Consider the following 14,410-nt stretch of genomic DNA (forward strand, 5'->3'; position numbering starts at 1 on the left):
GGCAGTTAATGGAAGTAAAAGAGACAACAGGCATAAATTGCAGTGAGAGGTCCCAACCTGATAAATGGAAAAAAAACACCAACCACTTCTCACCATAAGGACATTCAAGCAGTGGAAGAGGTTGCCAAGAGCTCCTTTTTGAAAATTTCCAAGGATGGATACTGCACCAAGCTTGACTGGATAAAGCCCTGATTAACATAAGCTGACCCCATCATTGATCCTGCTTCAAGCAGGATGTTGAACAAAAAAGTTCCTGATGTTCCTTCCAACCTGAATTATTCCATGATCCTAGGTTTCAGGAGTCCTATAGACAATGTCTTCCATAGACTTGCACACCCTTCCAGCAACTGTAGAACACAAAAATCCAGGTCTGTATGAACACTATCCAATTAACCCCAACTATTCAGCACAAGACCAGATAAAGTCTTAAATGTTTTCCCTCCTCTTCCCTCCCCAAAATACTACTGCATCTCCAGTTGAAATCACAGCTTCACAAGGGCAGCACATAAGAACTAGCATTTTCCCTGTAAACTTCCATGACAAAGTCAAGCTGTATAACTTCCACAGTTGACTACTCATGGACCTGAAATGAAGACTCATTCCAAAGTAACAGAGTGTGTTGAACGAAACAATACAGTTAACTTTAAAGCTAAACAACTATGAATGTGAGCTGTGCAATAGTGTCACCTAGTGGTCAGTATTCTGTGAAGTCAGGACCCAATTCAAAAAGAAAATATACAGCTCACCTACCAACTTTGCTACTCTACAGAAATAAGCAGGAATTTTTAAAGTACATCTATGTATACATACACAAGCATCTATATGAACCAAAAAGTGCAGTTACCAATAAGATAAATGCCTTTCCATCATTCAGTTTTAAGTCACACTCATCTTTCACAAATTTGAAAAAATGCATTACAGAAACAGAGTAAGTAAGATCTTTCCAGATGCAGGAAGCAGTATTGTCTGGCCTAAAAGAGAAGGATTTCCAGAATGACGAATTAGTACTTCACTTTTTCATTATATCAATAGAAAAGAGTTTCCAGATCCTCAGATGTAGAATAATCATCCACTTCACAGACACATACAACATTGATGTTTCTTGGCAAGAAACATGCACAAAAATTAGAATATCCAAGTTATTTACTGGATCCAAGATACAGATCCAAGATCCAAGTCTTGTATGTACAGATCCAAGATCCAAGATCCAAGTCTTGTATGTACAAAATCTATAAATAGTTGTAGGCTTCTAAGTTTTACAGCATCCCCAAACTTTAAGGGAAGTCCATGCTACTGATTCTTGAAATATTAGTGATTTCTTCTGATGCTAGACATCTAGAGAATGAGGAGAGGTAAGCATGAACTATTTCATAATTCCAGAGATTTGTAAGAATTTTTTGATGAGTCAAAAGTTCTCTTTAATCATCAGGACAGACAATATGTCGCTGGCATCCAGGATGTTGAAATGAAAGAAAAAAGGAGAATTAAAAAGTAAACAAACAAACAAACAAGAACTGCAAAACAACTTGTTTGTTCATAACATTTTTTTTTTCAATGTGTGTAGATTAGACTCGATTCAAATAAAAAAAAAAAAAGTTGTTTTAGTATCAAGGACAGAACTATTACAGCTGATTTGCTAAAGTTAAGTTTAGTAAAATAACTGATTATAAATTAAAAAAATACAAACTTCTCTAAGGCTCAAAGAAATTGCTCTTCTCTTTATACTACTGCTGGCATTACCAATTCAAATTCCTGTCTTATACTTAAATTTCTCTCTAATTAATCTCTCATTTATAAGCCTGCCCAAAAGACTAACTTCAGGTCTTCAAAAACATTCAACACCAGTTACTTCACCAGATCTTTCCTAAGCCAATAATAAGAATAATTACTTATTAGTTTAAAATAATAGATAACCAATGTTGTAATTTGTCAGCAGCAATAAAGATTTCTTTATATAAGGTTATATACAATGAAATCACAAAAAGGAAGTAATCAATGAGCAAGAGGAAGTAAAGCACATACCAGCTTATGTACTTACCAGACCCACAAGACTGAAGTGTTGGGAAGTTAATCTACAACCAGGGGACTACCCACATTGTCATACATCCATTGATTTGATAAAAAATTAATACAAGTAGCCTCAAAAAATCCATAAGCTTATGCCAATTGTTTTTCAAATATTTAAATTTTCTAATAAGGTTTAAGTTGTAAACGCTGACTCTGCATTAATAATTAGATTTTCTTTCATTCCCCCTCCTCAAGACACGTGTACAAAAAAAAAAAAAAGGTGCTCAACAAGACAAAAACATAACAGAAATTCTATTACCTTGGATTTAAGATTTCACCAACAATTTCTTGAAGCTTGTCAATAAAATTAACAAAGTCTGAAAGCCCCTTTACATGGACTCTTAAAGGATCAAATAATGAAGACGCACAGCCTCTTCCTCCAAGTTCTACAGTTCGGACAAAAGATGTTGCCATCTATTAGGAAAAATATTCAGAAATGTGAAACTGTAGAAACACAAAATGATTTGCAAACAGTGTATAATATCTGCATGACAGCAGATACAATTTAACTGAAATCAATAGACTCTTAATGACAAGCTTTGTACATCTCACCATAAATATTTGCAAGATCAATACTTAAACAGTGCAGCAGTATAAAAAATCAAAGTGAAAATGACCTGGCTAATTTGATATTTACTTTGGTCTTTTAACAGTTTAGAAAAAACTATTAACACAAGGTACAGAATTTTTTTGTTGCTGCTTCTGCTTAAATGCTCCTGCTGACCTCAAAAAACTTACTTTTATATTCAGAGGGCTGTCTATCACCCAAGTAGAATTTTAACATAAGCATGTAAAGTTGACTTTAGAAGTATACTGCTTTCCACAGGTGAAAATTAACCTTCTAAATAGTTGTGACAGTTAAAGCCTCTGCCATCACAGGTCCCAATTCTGAAAGCTTCCGTATATTTTTATATACTGTAAAGAAACGGAAAACAAGAGATGTCCCAAAAGCAGTACACCTTAGAGGACAACCCTTCAGAATTTAAGGCATCAGTCAGAATAAAAAGCTTAGCAGTTCTCCAGAAAGATGAAAGGTAAAGATAACAATCCAATGTGCTTGAAACAGATTCAGTAATATTAATTCTGTAAAAAATTTCATTTCAGACTATATGGCTAAATCATAAAGCTCTTAGGACTGGAAAGAACTGGAATTACGCTAGCAAATAAAATAAACCTGCCTTTATACTAAAAATTTGTTGTGGATCAAGTACAGTCCATAGAATCTTGCCTTCCCAATGGAAAGTATTCTGGCCTTGCAAGAGTTCTACAAGACACAGACACCAGAAAAGACAACTTCTTTACATGATAGAGAATTTTCCCCTCTGGCAATTATCAGGAAGAGGTAATAAACCCAGTGCAAATATATACTTCTTTCATACAATGCTAACAGAGCATTATGAGAAAAAATAATTAACCTTAGAACTAAGATTTCAAAAATTTTCCATATTTATTCAACCATTAAAATCTGAGAATGCAGCTGCTTCAGAGACTGTTACATACCCATACTGGTTTTCCTCGGTTTGCTGTTGTCTGCACTGAGACCACTGTGCATACAACATTTGATTATTTTCAGTATGAAGGACTACAGTGTTTCTTAGGAGAAAGAATTCTTACTCATCTTAGTTCAACTATTATTGAGATGGCTCTGTGCTGACTATTCTAAGTAAAAATGCACCTCACACACCAGAGTCGTTAGCAACATGCCTTCAAGCACGGCACATTGATGCTGTCTCTTTTTATATTCCTATACAAGGACATTGAGGAAGAGTACACCACTGGCTCTAGTTGTGGGGTTTTTTTTTCCAGCTCTGTGCCTTTGAGACTAAAATGAGTAGGAATGTCTCATATCAATCGCATCTTGAGTAGTATTTCAAGACTGATCATGCTATAAATGACTGGAAAACATTACCCTCCCCAAATTCTGAGGCAAAGCTGAAAAAACTGCAATACTGCCCTTTGAGATTTTGGCCTCTGTTCTAGTGTACATGTCAGTGGCAGGGTTTTCTCATCAGGTCACTCTAAGAAAAGTAACTTGCACACAAAAACACTTAAGGTTCCAGATGTCTCCAGTTTAACAAATGCACAAATCAATGCTGGTTTACTATTTAACCAAAATACCTAGAGCACTTTTAAACTGAAATGTATTGTAATGCAGTTAGTAACTTCATTTTGTTAACGTTAATACTCCTTTATGATATTTAACCAAACTTCACAGCTTTTAGAGGTATTTGGCAAGCAGCAGCATTTAGTCTCATGCCATCTTTTCTTCCTTTGTTGTTGTTTTGATTTTTTTAATTGCATATGCCTTCCCCCACTTCACACTGTTTACCAGGATTTCAAGTTTCAAAAGAAATCATAAAAAGCATATCTGATATCCAATGCTTAATATCATACATTTTTTCAGGATTTCATTCACAGTTTGGGATGAACAGTCTCAAGGCCTGTTTTTATGACATCACATTTTAGAGATCCAGAGGTACACACACGCACATAGTTATTTCTCTATGCATCTTAAGATCTAATGACCAAGCAAGCACCTATTTCTTCACATAGAATCTCTGTTGTATCTTTTTCACCTAAGAAAAAAGGTGGCAGTTGACCTGGCTTGCAACTGTCAGTCTTGACTAAAGCAACATATTTATAGATCTATTTCATTGCCTCTGATCTATAACAAGTTTCATTTGAAACACGTACCAGAAAAATGGACATTTTTTTCTGCTGTGAGGCATGTTTTAGGTTAGTGAAGGCTTCTCTACCAAGTCCTCTGTCAGGAACATTTAGAACATGAGCCAATGCCAGATCATCCTTAGAATTCACCAACAGGCTTAAATATGAACAAACACACTTCCTTGCCAGGATTGTCACCTGTATAAGAAAGCACCACACAAACTGGTTATGCCAGAGCTAAATTATGTTCCTTTTTTTAAAAAAGCCAACAAGATATGCACTAAGATTTTTGCAAGAGTAAGAATTTCACCTTGCTATTTTCAAACTGCTATCTTATCTATGTTCTAAAAATACTGACAAAAGGAAGCATGATTAATATGCTAAAACTACATGTATTGTAGTAATATATTTGAGGGCTGAATCTCTAGCTATTAACATTGGCTAGCAATTTCTACCTAGAAACCTCTTCATAGATAGTCCTTTTCTATCTCAAAGCAAAATACTAGCCTAAGACTACACCAAGTAAGGATTGGTTATGAACTTCAAATAGGCTAATATTTTAAAAAACTTGCCAGCTTCTTGCCAGGTGCAGTAATTTTTCCCTTGACTCCCAAGGAGATTTAAATTAAGAAACTCCACTGACTGAGTCTGGACATAAATTCTGACCCAGTTCTACCCACATAACCAAAACAAAATTGTAATTGTTTATATTGCATCAGTGCTCTGGACCATGTAAGAGTCCCAGAACTGAAGAATTTACAATTTTGTTGTAAGCAAAGAAAACCAAAAACAAATAAAGGCCATTAACAAAAGGAAAGATAATGACAAAACTGGTATTTGCTATAGAATTTCTTCTTATTCAAAGGGATGTAACACAACAAACATGTAGGAAGTAAAAAAAATATTAAAAAATCAGTGTGACAGGTTGAAAAATACATTTAAGATATGGAAAAAAAAAATCAAGGAATATTTTTACTACCAGTCAGAGCAGCAAGAAAGCCATTATGTTAGTGGTAGAAGACCTATCCAGTGGAAAACCTTATATCAGAAAAATATTTTCTTGTTCAGAAATATTTTGAGTTGTACCCAAATATTGAACTGAAATTTCCACTCATTCTAAAAGCAAGAAATTACTAATGCTCTAGCATCTCAAGCATTGTTGTATAGTATTCTGAGATTCTTGTTTTGATGATTGAAAGGGTAAAGGGAAAGAATGCAGTATTTCCAAAAAGCCCTCGAGTCCTCTACTGGGACTGACAAACCTTGTTTGCTTTACTACAGCTACCATTACAGTGGCTATTCAGATTTCTTCCATATTTAAGGGAGTACAAGATAATAAAATGAAATTGAAGGTTTACTTCACCTAACACATCATTTTGCAGCACTAGGCAAATCATTTAACTCCTAGACAAGTCAATGTTTGAACATTAGTGTTCTTGTGGAAATATTTATTCCCTGCTTTTCCAAGACAGATTAAGTCTACATCAGGTGCCAGCCATAATTGGACTGCCTACAATATATTAAAGTGATACAGAGTTTTAATACATGTTTTTTAAACCAGAAACATTTTAATATCAATAACTGGAAAACAAAATTACATTTCATCCTTTCAATATATACAGAACATTACAAAAGAGACAGAAATAATTTTTACCTTCACATTCTCCTGGCCACGTCTACTGACTGGCGTAGAAGGAACAGAAAGAAGAGCACCATTACTGTCTTGTACATTCATTACGCCAGAAATAAATTCCAACAGTAGAACCTTTAATAAAAAGATTAGGATAAACGTAAAATATTAAGATGACTAGAAAACATTAGTAGTATTAAAATCTGGTGAAACTATGTCTCCACCAGTTTGCCAGTGTTTTGAGGTTAATACAGACCTTACAACCCTCTTTTTATTATAGTCTTCATAAAAGGACAACTTTTTTAGTAGATAAATGAGGTCTAAGATTCAAATTATCTTCAAAAAGACATCTCAAAGAGTTATATAATACATTTGCACTAAAAGCAGCTGCTTACGTTTAGGCAAACATTTAATATGTTCTAACATGTTTAGGAAAGGCTTTTTAGCCTACCCAAGTTCTCTATCTTCCCCATGAAAACAGGAAGAAAAGAAAAAATTAAATTGCAGTTTCTATGCTCTTCCTGAACAGCAGTTTACCTTTCATGCCTAACAATCTCAGAAGTGTCTGAGTGTAGGTTCTCTGAACCTTAAAAGAAGTAGGCAAGCTAGGTACAAGCATACTTGTCATAGAACCATACAATAATTTTGGTTAGAAAGGACCTATAGAAAACAATCCAGTAGAAGCCCACGCTTGAAGCAGGACCATGTTGATAAGGTTGCTCAGTCACATGCTGACCCAGGTTTGGAGTATCTACAAAATGAAATTCTACATCCTCTCTGGGTAGCCTGTTCCGGTATTTGACCACTTTTTCATGAAGAAAGCTTTTTGTTGTTACTAGGGCTGGACAGCCAACAGTTTAAATCATGCTGTTATTAGTAATTCATGGTATGTTCATAAGTGGCCAAAGTGGAACCTCTTCTGGTTTCTGCAAAAATCTAACATGGAACTACACGTAAAACAGAGGAGCTTTTGCTTTTAAGAGCATGGTATTTTTAAATCAATAACCATTAAAAAATATATTGACTGCAACGTATAGCCAAAACTTCAAGTCAAGTGTTAATCACTAAGCCTTGTTCCAGTCTTACCAAATCTCTACAGGTCATTTTTCAATTCCATTTCTGGAATGGAGTGATACACTCATAGAAAAGCTGTGGGAGCCACCCATCCAGCAGGACAACAGAAAGAACTATTTTTGAGTGAATTTAAGATATTTTTAAAAGATTTAGTAATTTGAACTTGTCTGCTTCCCAAACAGAACAGCAAAGTAACTTGCCAATAATTCAGAACTCCAGAGTTTATTTAGGAGTACCATAAATCCACAACTAGAATAAAAAATATGTCAAAACAATATCAGAGCTCAAAAAAACCAAAATACTTACAGGGTCTATACTTTCATCTTCAGATACAAGTCCAAGACCATAGCACTTCTGACATATGTCTATCAGATCTAACATATTGCTTCTTTCCAAGAAGGCATGATAGGCTTTTTTAAGCTCAGCATAATTTTCAGGTTCTTTCATGTTTTCATAGGATAATCCCAGTTTGTCATGTAAGAAATATTTCCAAGTTTCCAACACATCACTAAGTGACACTGTGAAATCTCCATGGTGCTAGTAGAACAAAAAAAGCAAAAAAAGATTATGTTTTGTATTCAGCATAGCTTTAAAAATAACTTTAAAACAAGCTGCATATATAAACATAAAAGTTTGTTACAAATATAACTATTTAGATTATAGCAAACTTTCACCTGAAGTTCCTGTTTCCTCATTGCCATGCTTATTGCAGACCTTTCCATACTACCATACCTTACACATCCTCCCAATGCCAACTTCCCTAACACTGCTTTCCCTTCCCCCTGAAATCTGTGACTCACTTACTGCTTGCTCTTATCCCCTCCTCTTTCACATCTAGACTCCTCATTTTCACCCACACCCTGCTCTTTGATCTATATAACAGTTCCCACTTCATGCTGTTAAACATTTTTAGCTGAGGTCCTTCTATTTGAGTTAGATCTCAGAATACATGCAACAAGAATTCCACAACTGAAGCAAATATTCCAGTTTTCACCAAAGAAACCGAGTTCACATTAATGGTGTTTAAAGCATTCTCCAGTATATGGGGGGGGGAAGCACAATATTATATCATAATATATATCCATTATGTAACATGATATAAATGCCCTGTGGCTGAGTGAAAAGCCTTGCTCTGCTATGTCAGTAACTCCTGACTAGAGCACAGGGGTTTTTTTATTTTGTGATATTTTCACATTAAGTAACTTCAGTCTGGACAAAATGATTCCCTAACAACACCATTAGTAACTAAATACACAACAAAAACCAAAACTAGGAAAAATTCTAATAATTTAAGTTGTTCCAGCCCAAAAGATCCCTTCTCAGGGCTCCAGCATACTTAACACAATTTTCCCAAAAGACCCAGTTAAATAGATGATTCCAAAGTCCTGAAAGGCAATTATTTTGATATTGCCTAGACAAAGAATCAGGAGTGAAAATGAAAGAGTACATGCATACTACTTTCAAATCACATTTTGCCTTGTAATTTGTGCATGGGTTATGATAATTCAGTACTACAAACTTGCAGAATAATAAAATAGCAGCTATGTTTTCTGAAAAGCACTTGTTTTCCATTTCAGTCCCTCAAAAAATGAATTATAATGTTATAACCAAATTTAAACAGATTGAAACAGCAATAGGTTGGAAAAAAAGTATGGTTTTTTTCCACTTTGTTTTGAAACAAAATCCTCCAGGAGTACCAAGTTAAAATAAAACTTCAGTATGGTATCTAATAAATCAAAACCTTTCCCAACCAGATCAAGAACCCATAGAGATTAGGAAAGTTTATATTATTGCTACAAAAGTATTTTAAATCCATATAAAATTGCAGCCCAGATATTAACCTTCATGATCAGGTGTTCACTGTAACAGTGTATCCTATTACCCACACAGTCAATTTGTCAACAGTTTCTGGTTTTAAAATTATTCTTTTTGAAATGTTGTGTTTTGCAGTAAGCACATGCCAACTGGCTAATAGCTTAAGGAAATACAAAGAGTTCCATACTTGATAGACATTGCAATTACTGTGTTTCTCAGGCATAGACACAACAGAAGTATCATAAAGCATCTTCACTTCTTGGTAGGGCAGCAGGTTAAGTTTCCTTGGACTCTTATTTTGGATGTCTGAAATCCAGTAGCAATGTTTCATGCCTAAATACACCTTTTTTAGTAGATATGGCAAGCTTTCTAGGCCTAACTACATGGCAAATAAGCTCCTATTTTGCCAGAAAATGGTTTGACGAAACAGGAAATCACATGCATTTCAGCAACATCACCTTTTCTCCTGCGGTCTCCAAACAAATGGTCACTAATTGTTTTTGGAAAGCGTGTGTTCAAAAGTGCTGTGCTTAGGCATCACTCAGGTGCTGTCTCTAGTTCTGTTATTTTTCAGGCATACTCCTAGACTACAGCATTCTTGTCTGGCATTGCCCTCGGGTTGTGCAATTCTAGTCTTGTAATCTCTAGCCCTACTAAACCTTCACTGCTAGCGTATGCGCCCATACAGGAGAGAAGTTCCCAAACTGTGGCATTTTATAGCAGTATGAAGCAGAATTCTGAATGTTTCACATTCCAGTGAACAATGACAGTGCCATGCAGAGATTCAGAATCTGGCTCATATGAGCAGGAGTTTACAGATGTAAGCATCTGTTATATTGCAACCTGTCAGAAGTAAAACCAATGAAGTTACAGGCTAATACCCCAAGATTAGAGAAATCCAGCATACCTTGCATGGGTAATTGTCTGAGACTTTGGGGGGAAGGGGCAGCAGTGGGAAGAGGGTGTTGTCAAAGGGAAAAGTACCACGGTCAAAGAGAATACAGGTATGCTTTAAGGACTAGAGAGCTACAGTATGTATGGGCCAGCAAAACAGTTAGAAATTGTGATTACGGGATCCTGAAACAGGCAAAGTAAAAATTATACTTATCCAGGCAAGAAACAATATCTGGAGAGCAAAGAGGCTCTTTTTTAATGTGCACAGTGGCAGGACCAGAGGCAGAGGGCACAAACTGAAAAAAGCATTGGTATAGGCTGCTCATAGGTTATGTCTCCATCCTTGGTGACATTTAAAAGCCACTTGGACATGGTCCTGAGCAACCAGCACCAGGTACCCATTCACTAGAGGCCCCTTCCAAATCAACCATTCTGTGATTCTGTAGCATCTTTACAGTATGTTACAAGCAACATGCATTATAAAATTGCTACAAAGACTGCAGGAGTCTCATGACCAAAAAAGGGAGACAGATACAACAGTTTAAGGGAGTAACACTGTATAACAACTTTGCATATTTCTTTATTTGCCAATATGGAAACCAGATTACTTGGGAAAGCATTTCAAGAAATACAGGAAACTGAACAGAACATAGTATTCTTAAGAGATTGTACAAAATGCACAAATGGAAGCACAGAGCAGAAGTCAACCATGCACCAAAACCGATTTCAACCAGAATCTGAAAGAGAAAAATTTCTAAAAGGAAAATGTTTCTAAAAATCAACAATTAAGCACTTTTCCCTCCAGTCTTACAGTCCTAGTGCTAGAAGAGAGATTTACAAAACATTTAGGATAAGTCTGAGGATTTAAATTCTCACTCAGGAAAAACTTTCTACTTCTCCTATTCCACAGGTGCAAACAGTCAACTTAAAACAATTTACCCTCAACTGAACTTCAACTTGAACATTGTTATTTCTATTTAAAACTTAATGAAAGATTTTTCTTGAAAGTTTTCCCAGGTTTTAGATCTATACTGATCAGTCTAGGTAAAGGTATTCACTTTCATAACCGACCATATGCCACTTGTCTCTATGCCATATGGCTACAGCTGTGCCACAACACAAAATATTTTCAGAGGAATTCAAAGCAGAGATTTATTCCCCCCCCCTTTCATCCCTGCTATTTGATCACTGTTCATCACACTGTTTGCTACCCTTATTCTTGGTGAATTTAAGACTACTAAATGATGATATATTTCCAGAGTTCTCCAAAAAGATTTGTTATTTTTAATTTCTACTGCAGATACAGGTAACAGTTCAAAGAACAGATCCACTGAAATCATCCAGGTTCCTAAAAAAAGTGAATCGTTTCTTGTCGGTGGTAGGTATTTTTGGTTTTCAATCCAGCCAGTCAATAGTATGCTAGTACACAACATCACAATAGACTTCTATTCTAGAAGTATTGTGTAAAATATATGAAAGTATTGTACTTAAATCAGAGACTTAACAAGGGACATGCCTATAACTGTGATACTCTGTATTGAAGCCTGCAGTTTCAGTGCTGAGTAAAACACCCATGTTTTACTCTAGGCACTATAAACTTCAAAGCAAACATTCAACTGAAAAAACTGAACTACAAGAGACAGCACATGCAAGTGTTATAATAGTTTTAATCCACATGTGCAAGACAAGGTTTATACATTCTGCTAATTTATCTTATTAGAGCAATTAGTATAACCAGAAAAACAGCTAATTAGGTTTTGAGCACTTGGTCTTTCTTCAGATATAAAGTAAAAGCAGTAATTTTCAAAATTCAATTAGTTGAAGATAATTGCTTTAAAATTTGTTATATCACCTATGAAAAAAAAGATCCTTTTAGACACTAGGAATCTTTGCTGGAGAAAAAAAAACAAAAGTGGAATAAATGTGTTATCCCCAGGGGAAGGAAAAAGCTTTTTGTAAGCTGTTAGGAAAGAAGTAGAAATAAACCATAAAAAAATCTTTATCATGTCTGTAGTTTTTTGCAACCAACAGAATGACATTTTTTTCCTAGAGTTGGCTTTGTAAATATGTTTGTAGTTGTTCCTTGAGAATCACAACAAACATAACAAAGCAGTGATCACCTCTGCAGATAGTTTTGCATTACAGGCCTTAATCACTTCCCCCAAAGTTCATTTTGATGCACAGTAATTTCCTAGTTTTACCTGCACAGGTACTGTGAGGACACTGAGATCCTGGCTGGAATATATTACATCAGATGCAGTACAAATGTAGAAACCTGGGATTCTAATACTGTAATGTTTATTACAGTGAGGCTGAATAGATCAGTTTTATATTTAATGTTTAGACAAGAGACACCCCCATTCTTCACATTTTAGACTACATGGCTTTTTCTGGTGATTAACTCAGGTTAAAGAGCAGTTCTGGAAATGTTTCTTCCAAGACACAAGCTTCTTCCAGTACAAGTGGTAATTAAAAAAAAAAATGTTGCAACTACGAGCACACAAACTGAAGTGGGTTTTCTGTTTGATGTTGGTATTTGTTTGGTTTGGTTTTGGTGTGATTTTATTGTTGGGTTTTTTTGTGGCTTTTTTTAAGCTTATTGACTCAAAATCCATCCCAAATGCCACAGTTCTCTCACTTTGATCTACAGCATAGAAGAAACATTTGATGGAAATAAACAGGAGACATGATCAGAAAAAATATAGTACTATTTCATATTAAAGTTTAGATCTGAGATATACACTTAAAGCATTTCCATCCTCCCAAGTGTCTCGTGGTTCTTTTTCTAAGCCCTGATTTAACAGCATGCTTGATCATATTAATTTTAGTGTCTTGCTGCATCTGATTGAGGCCAAATGAGAGTTACCCCAGTTAAAAGAATGAAATCAACAGAACAACCATTTCAAGTAAGCGCTAAGCAAAAAGTTCATTAAGTGAACCAAGTTTGATACGTACTAAGTACTGAAAGAATTCAAACCTGTTTATTGATTTCAGCCATTGACAGCTGTACCACCATCAGCATGCAGTCTGCGCCACATACAGTAGTCCTTTCAGAGTTTGAAAATGAAGGCCATTGTCTTCTGAAACACCTGATCAAGTTTAAAAGTTTTTGCTGGAAAGCAACCATTGTCTAGAACAGACAGAAATAATAAAGAGAAATTAGAATTGCTATAAGCACTCAAGAGGACTATGCATGTCTTCACCTTCCAATAACGTGTGCAAAACTTGCTGCATCTTCTTGCAGATCAAGTTCCTAGAACAAACTCTTCCCAGTAAACAAAAAGTCTAGTGAGTCTCACCTCACTATGACACAGCAACTACAAAGACAAGGTGTTAAAAGTGCTTATACACGACACGTCTTCATGAAGACCACTTACTTAATTTGTACATTGTGCCAACATAAAAGAATAAGATTTACCACAAATATGGGTCTTCTGTCTCTGAAAGCAGCAAGTCTGAATGTCCTAGAATGTCTTCTGCACTATTCATTCACTATACATTCAGACTAGTGTCTATGATAATGCTTTAAACCTGGAAACAAGAGATTCAGTATTTCTGTGACTTACTAGCAAAGACATCTCTAAATGTTTTTGTTACTTATGTAGGGCTTTTTTCATTCCGTAAGTCATTGTCTCCCCTATTCCTTTAGTGATGAGTTTCAGTATCAGTTCGAAACTTGACTGTTTCATGTAAAAGAGGTCTTTTTTTCCCCTTCTTGCATTTGACAAGAAACAAGTAGGTGAGACTCTTTAAAAAATTTGCCCTCTTCAAACTTATTCTTCCCTGAAACACAGTTCTCTAACACTGACTCACAGCGACAGTACAGAAGCAATACTCATACCATTTACTTTCAGAACACAAAACCAAATTTCACATTAGTTTGTTTTTTTTTGGTGATTGGCATGATGATGCACAGGAAAGAAGCAGGGAAGAAAGGAGCTATCAGTAACAAGCCAGACGGGCAGGTGCAAGTCAGTGTCAGGCAAAGAAAAGCTTCTCTGGAAGTTTTTCCCTTCCCCACCCACCCCCGGACTCTGAGAGGGATTCCCAAAGGACAAGACCGGCCACTCGCTGCGAGCGCTCAGAAAAACAGCCCGAACAAGCCAAAACGCCTGCGGACAATCCCTAAACCCTGAGGGCCGACATCACCGCTACCGACCCCGCTGCCCCGGCCCGCTCCCCCCGCTGTGGCCGCCCCGGGGGCCCTTCCTCACCGCCCCGGGGGGGGCCCTTCCTCCTCCCCGCCGGCCAGGCCAGGCCAGG

General features: G+C 36.1%; 1 protein-coding gene across 1 annotated transcript in view; it reads right to left on the reverse strand.

The window, feature by feature from the left end:
- Positions 1-13,274, reverse strand: part of PARPBP (PARP1 binding protein) — a 39,670-nt gene extending 26,396 nt beyond the window's left edge. The window contains exons 1-5 of the mRNA XM_010005804.1: positions 13,125-13,274; positions 7,745-7,975; positions 6,389-6,499; positions 4,762-4,932; positions 2,327-2,481 (exon numbers count right to left, since the gene is read on the reverse strand). Coding sequence (XP_010004106.1) covers positions 2,327-2,481; positions 4,762-4,932; positions 6,389-6,499; positions 7,745-7,975; positions 13,125-13,274 — 818 coding nt within the window. The remainder of the gene's footprint in view (positions 1-2,326; positions 2,482-4,761; positions 4,933-6,388; positions 6,500-7,744; positions 7,976-13,124) is intronic.
- Positions 13,275-14,410: the final 1,136 nt, after the last annotated feature.

The sequence above is a fragment of the Chaetura pelagica genome, unplaced genomic scaffold, assembly GCF_000747805.2.
Source record: "Chaetura pelagica isolate M959 unplaced genomic scaffold, ChaPel_1.0 scaffold79, whole genome shotgun sequence".
Lineage (NCBI taxonomy): Eukaryota > Metazoa > Chordata > Aves > Apodiformes > Apodidae > Chaetura > Chaetura pelagica.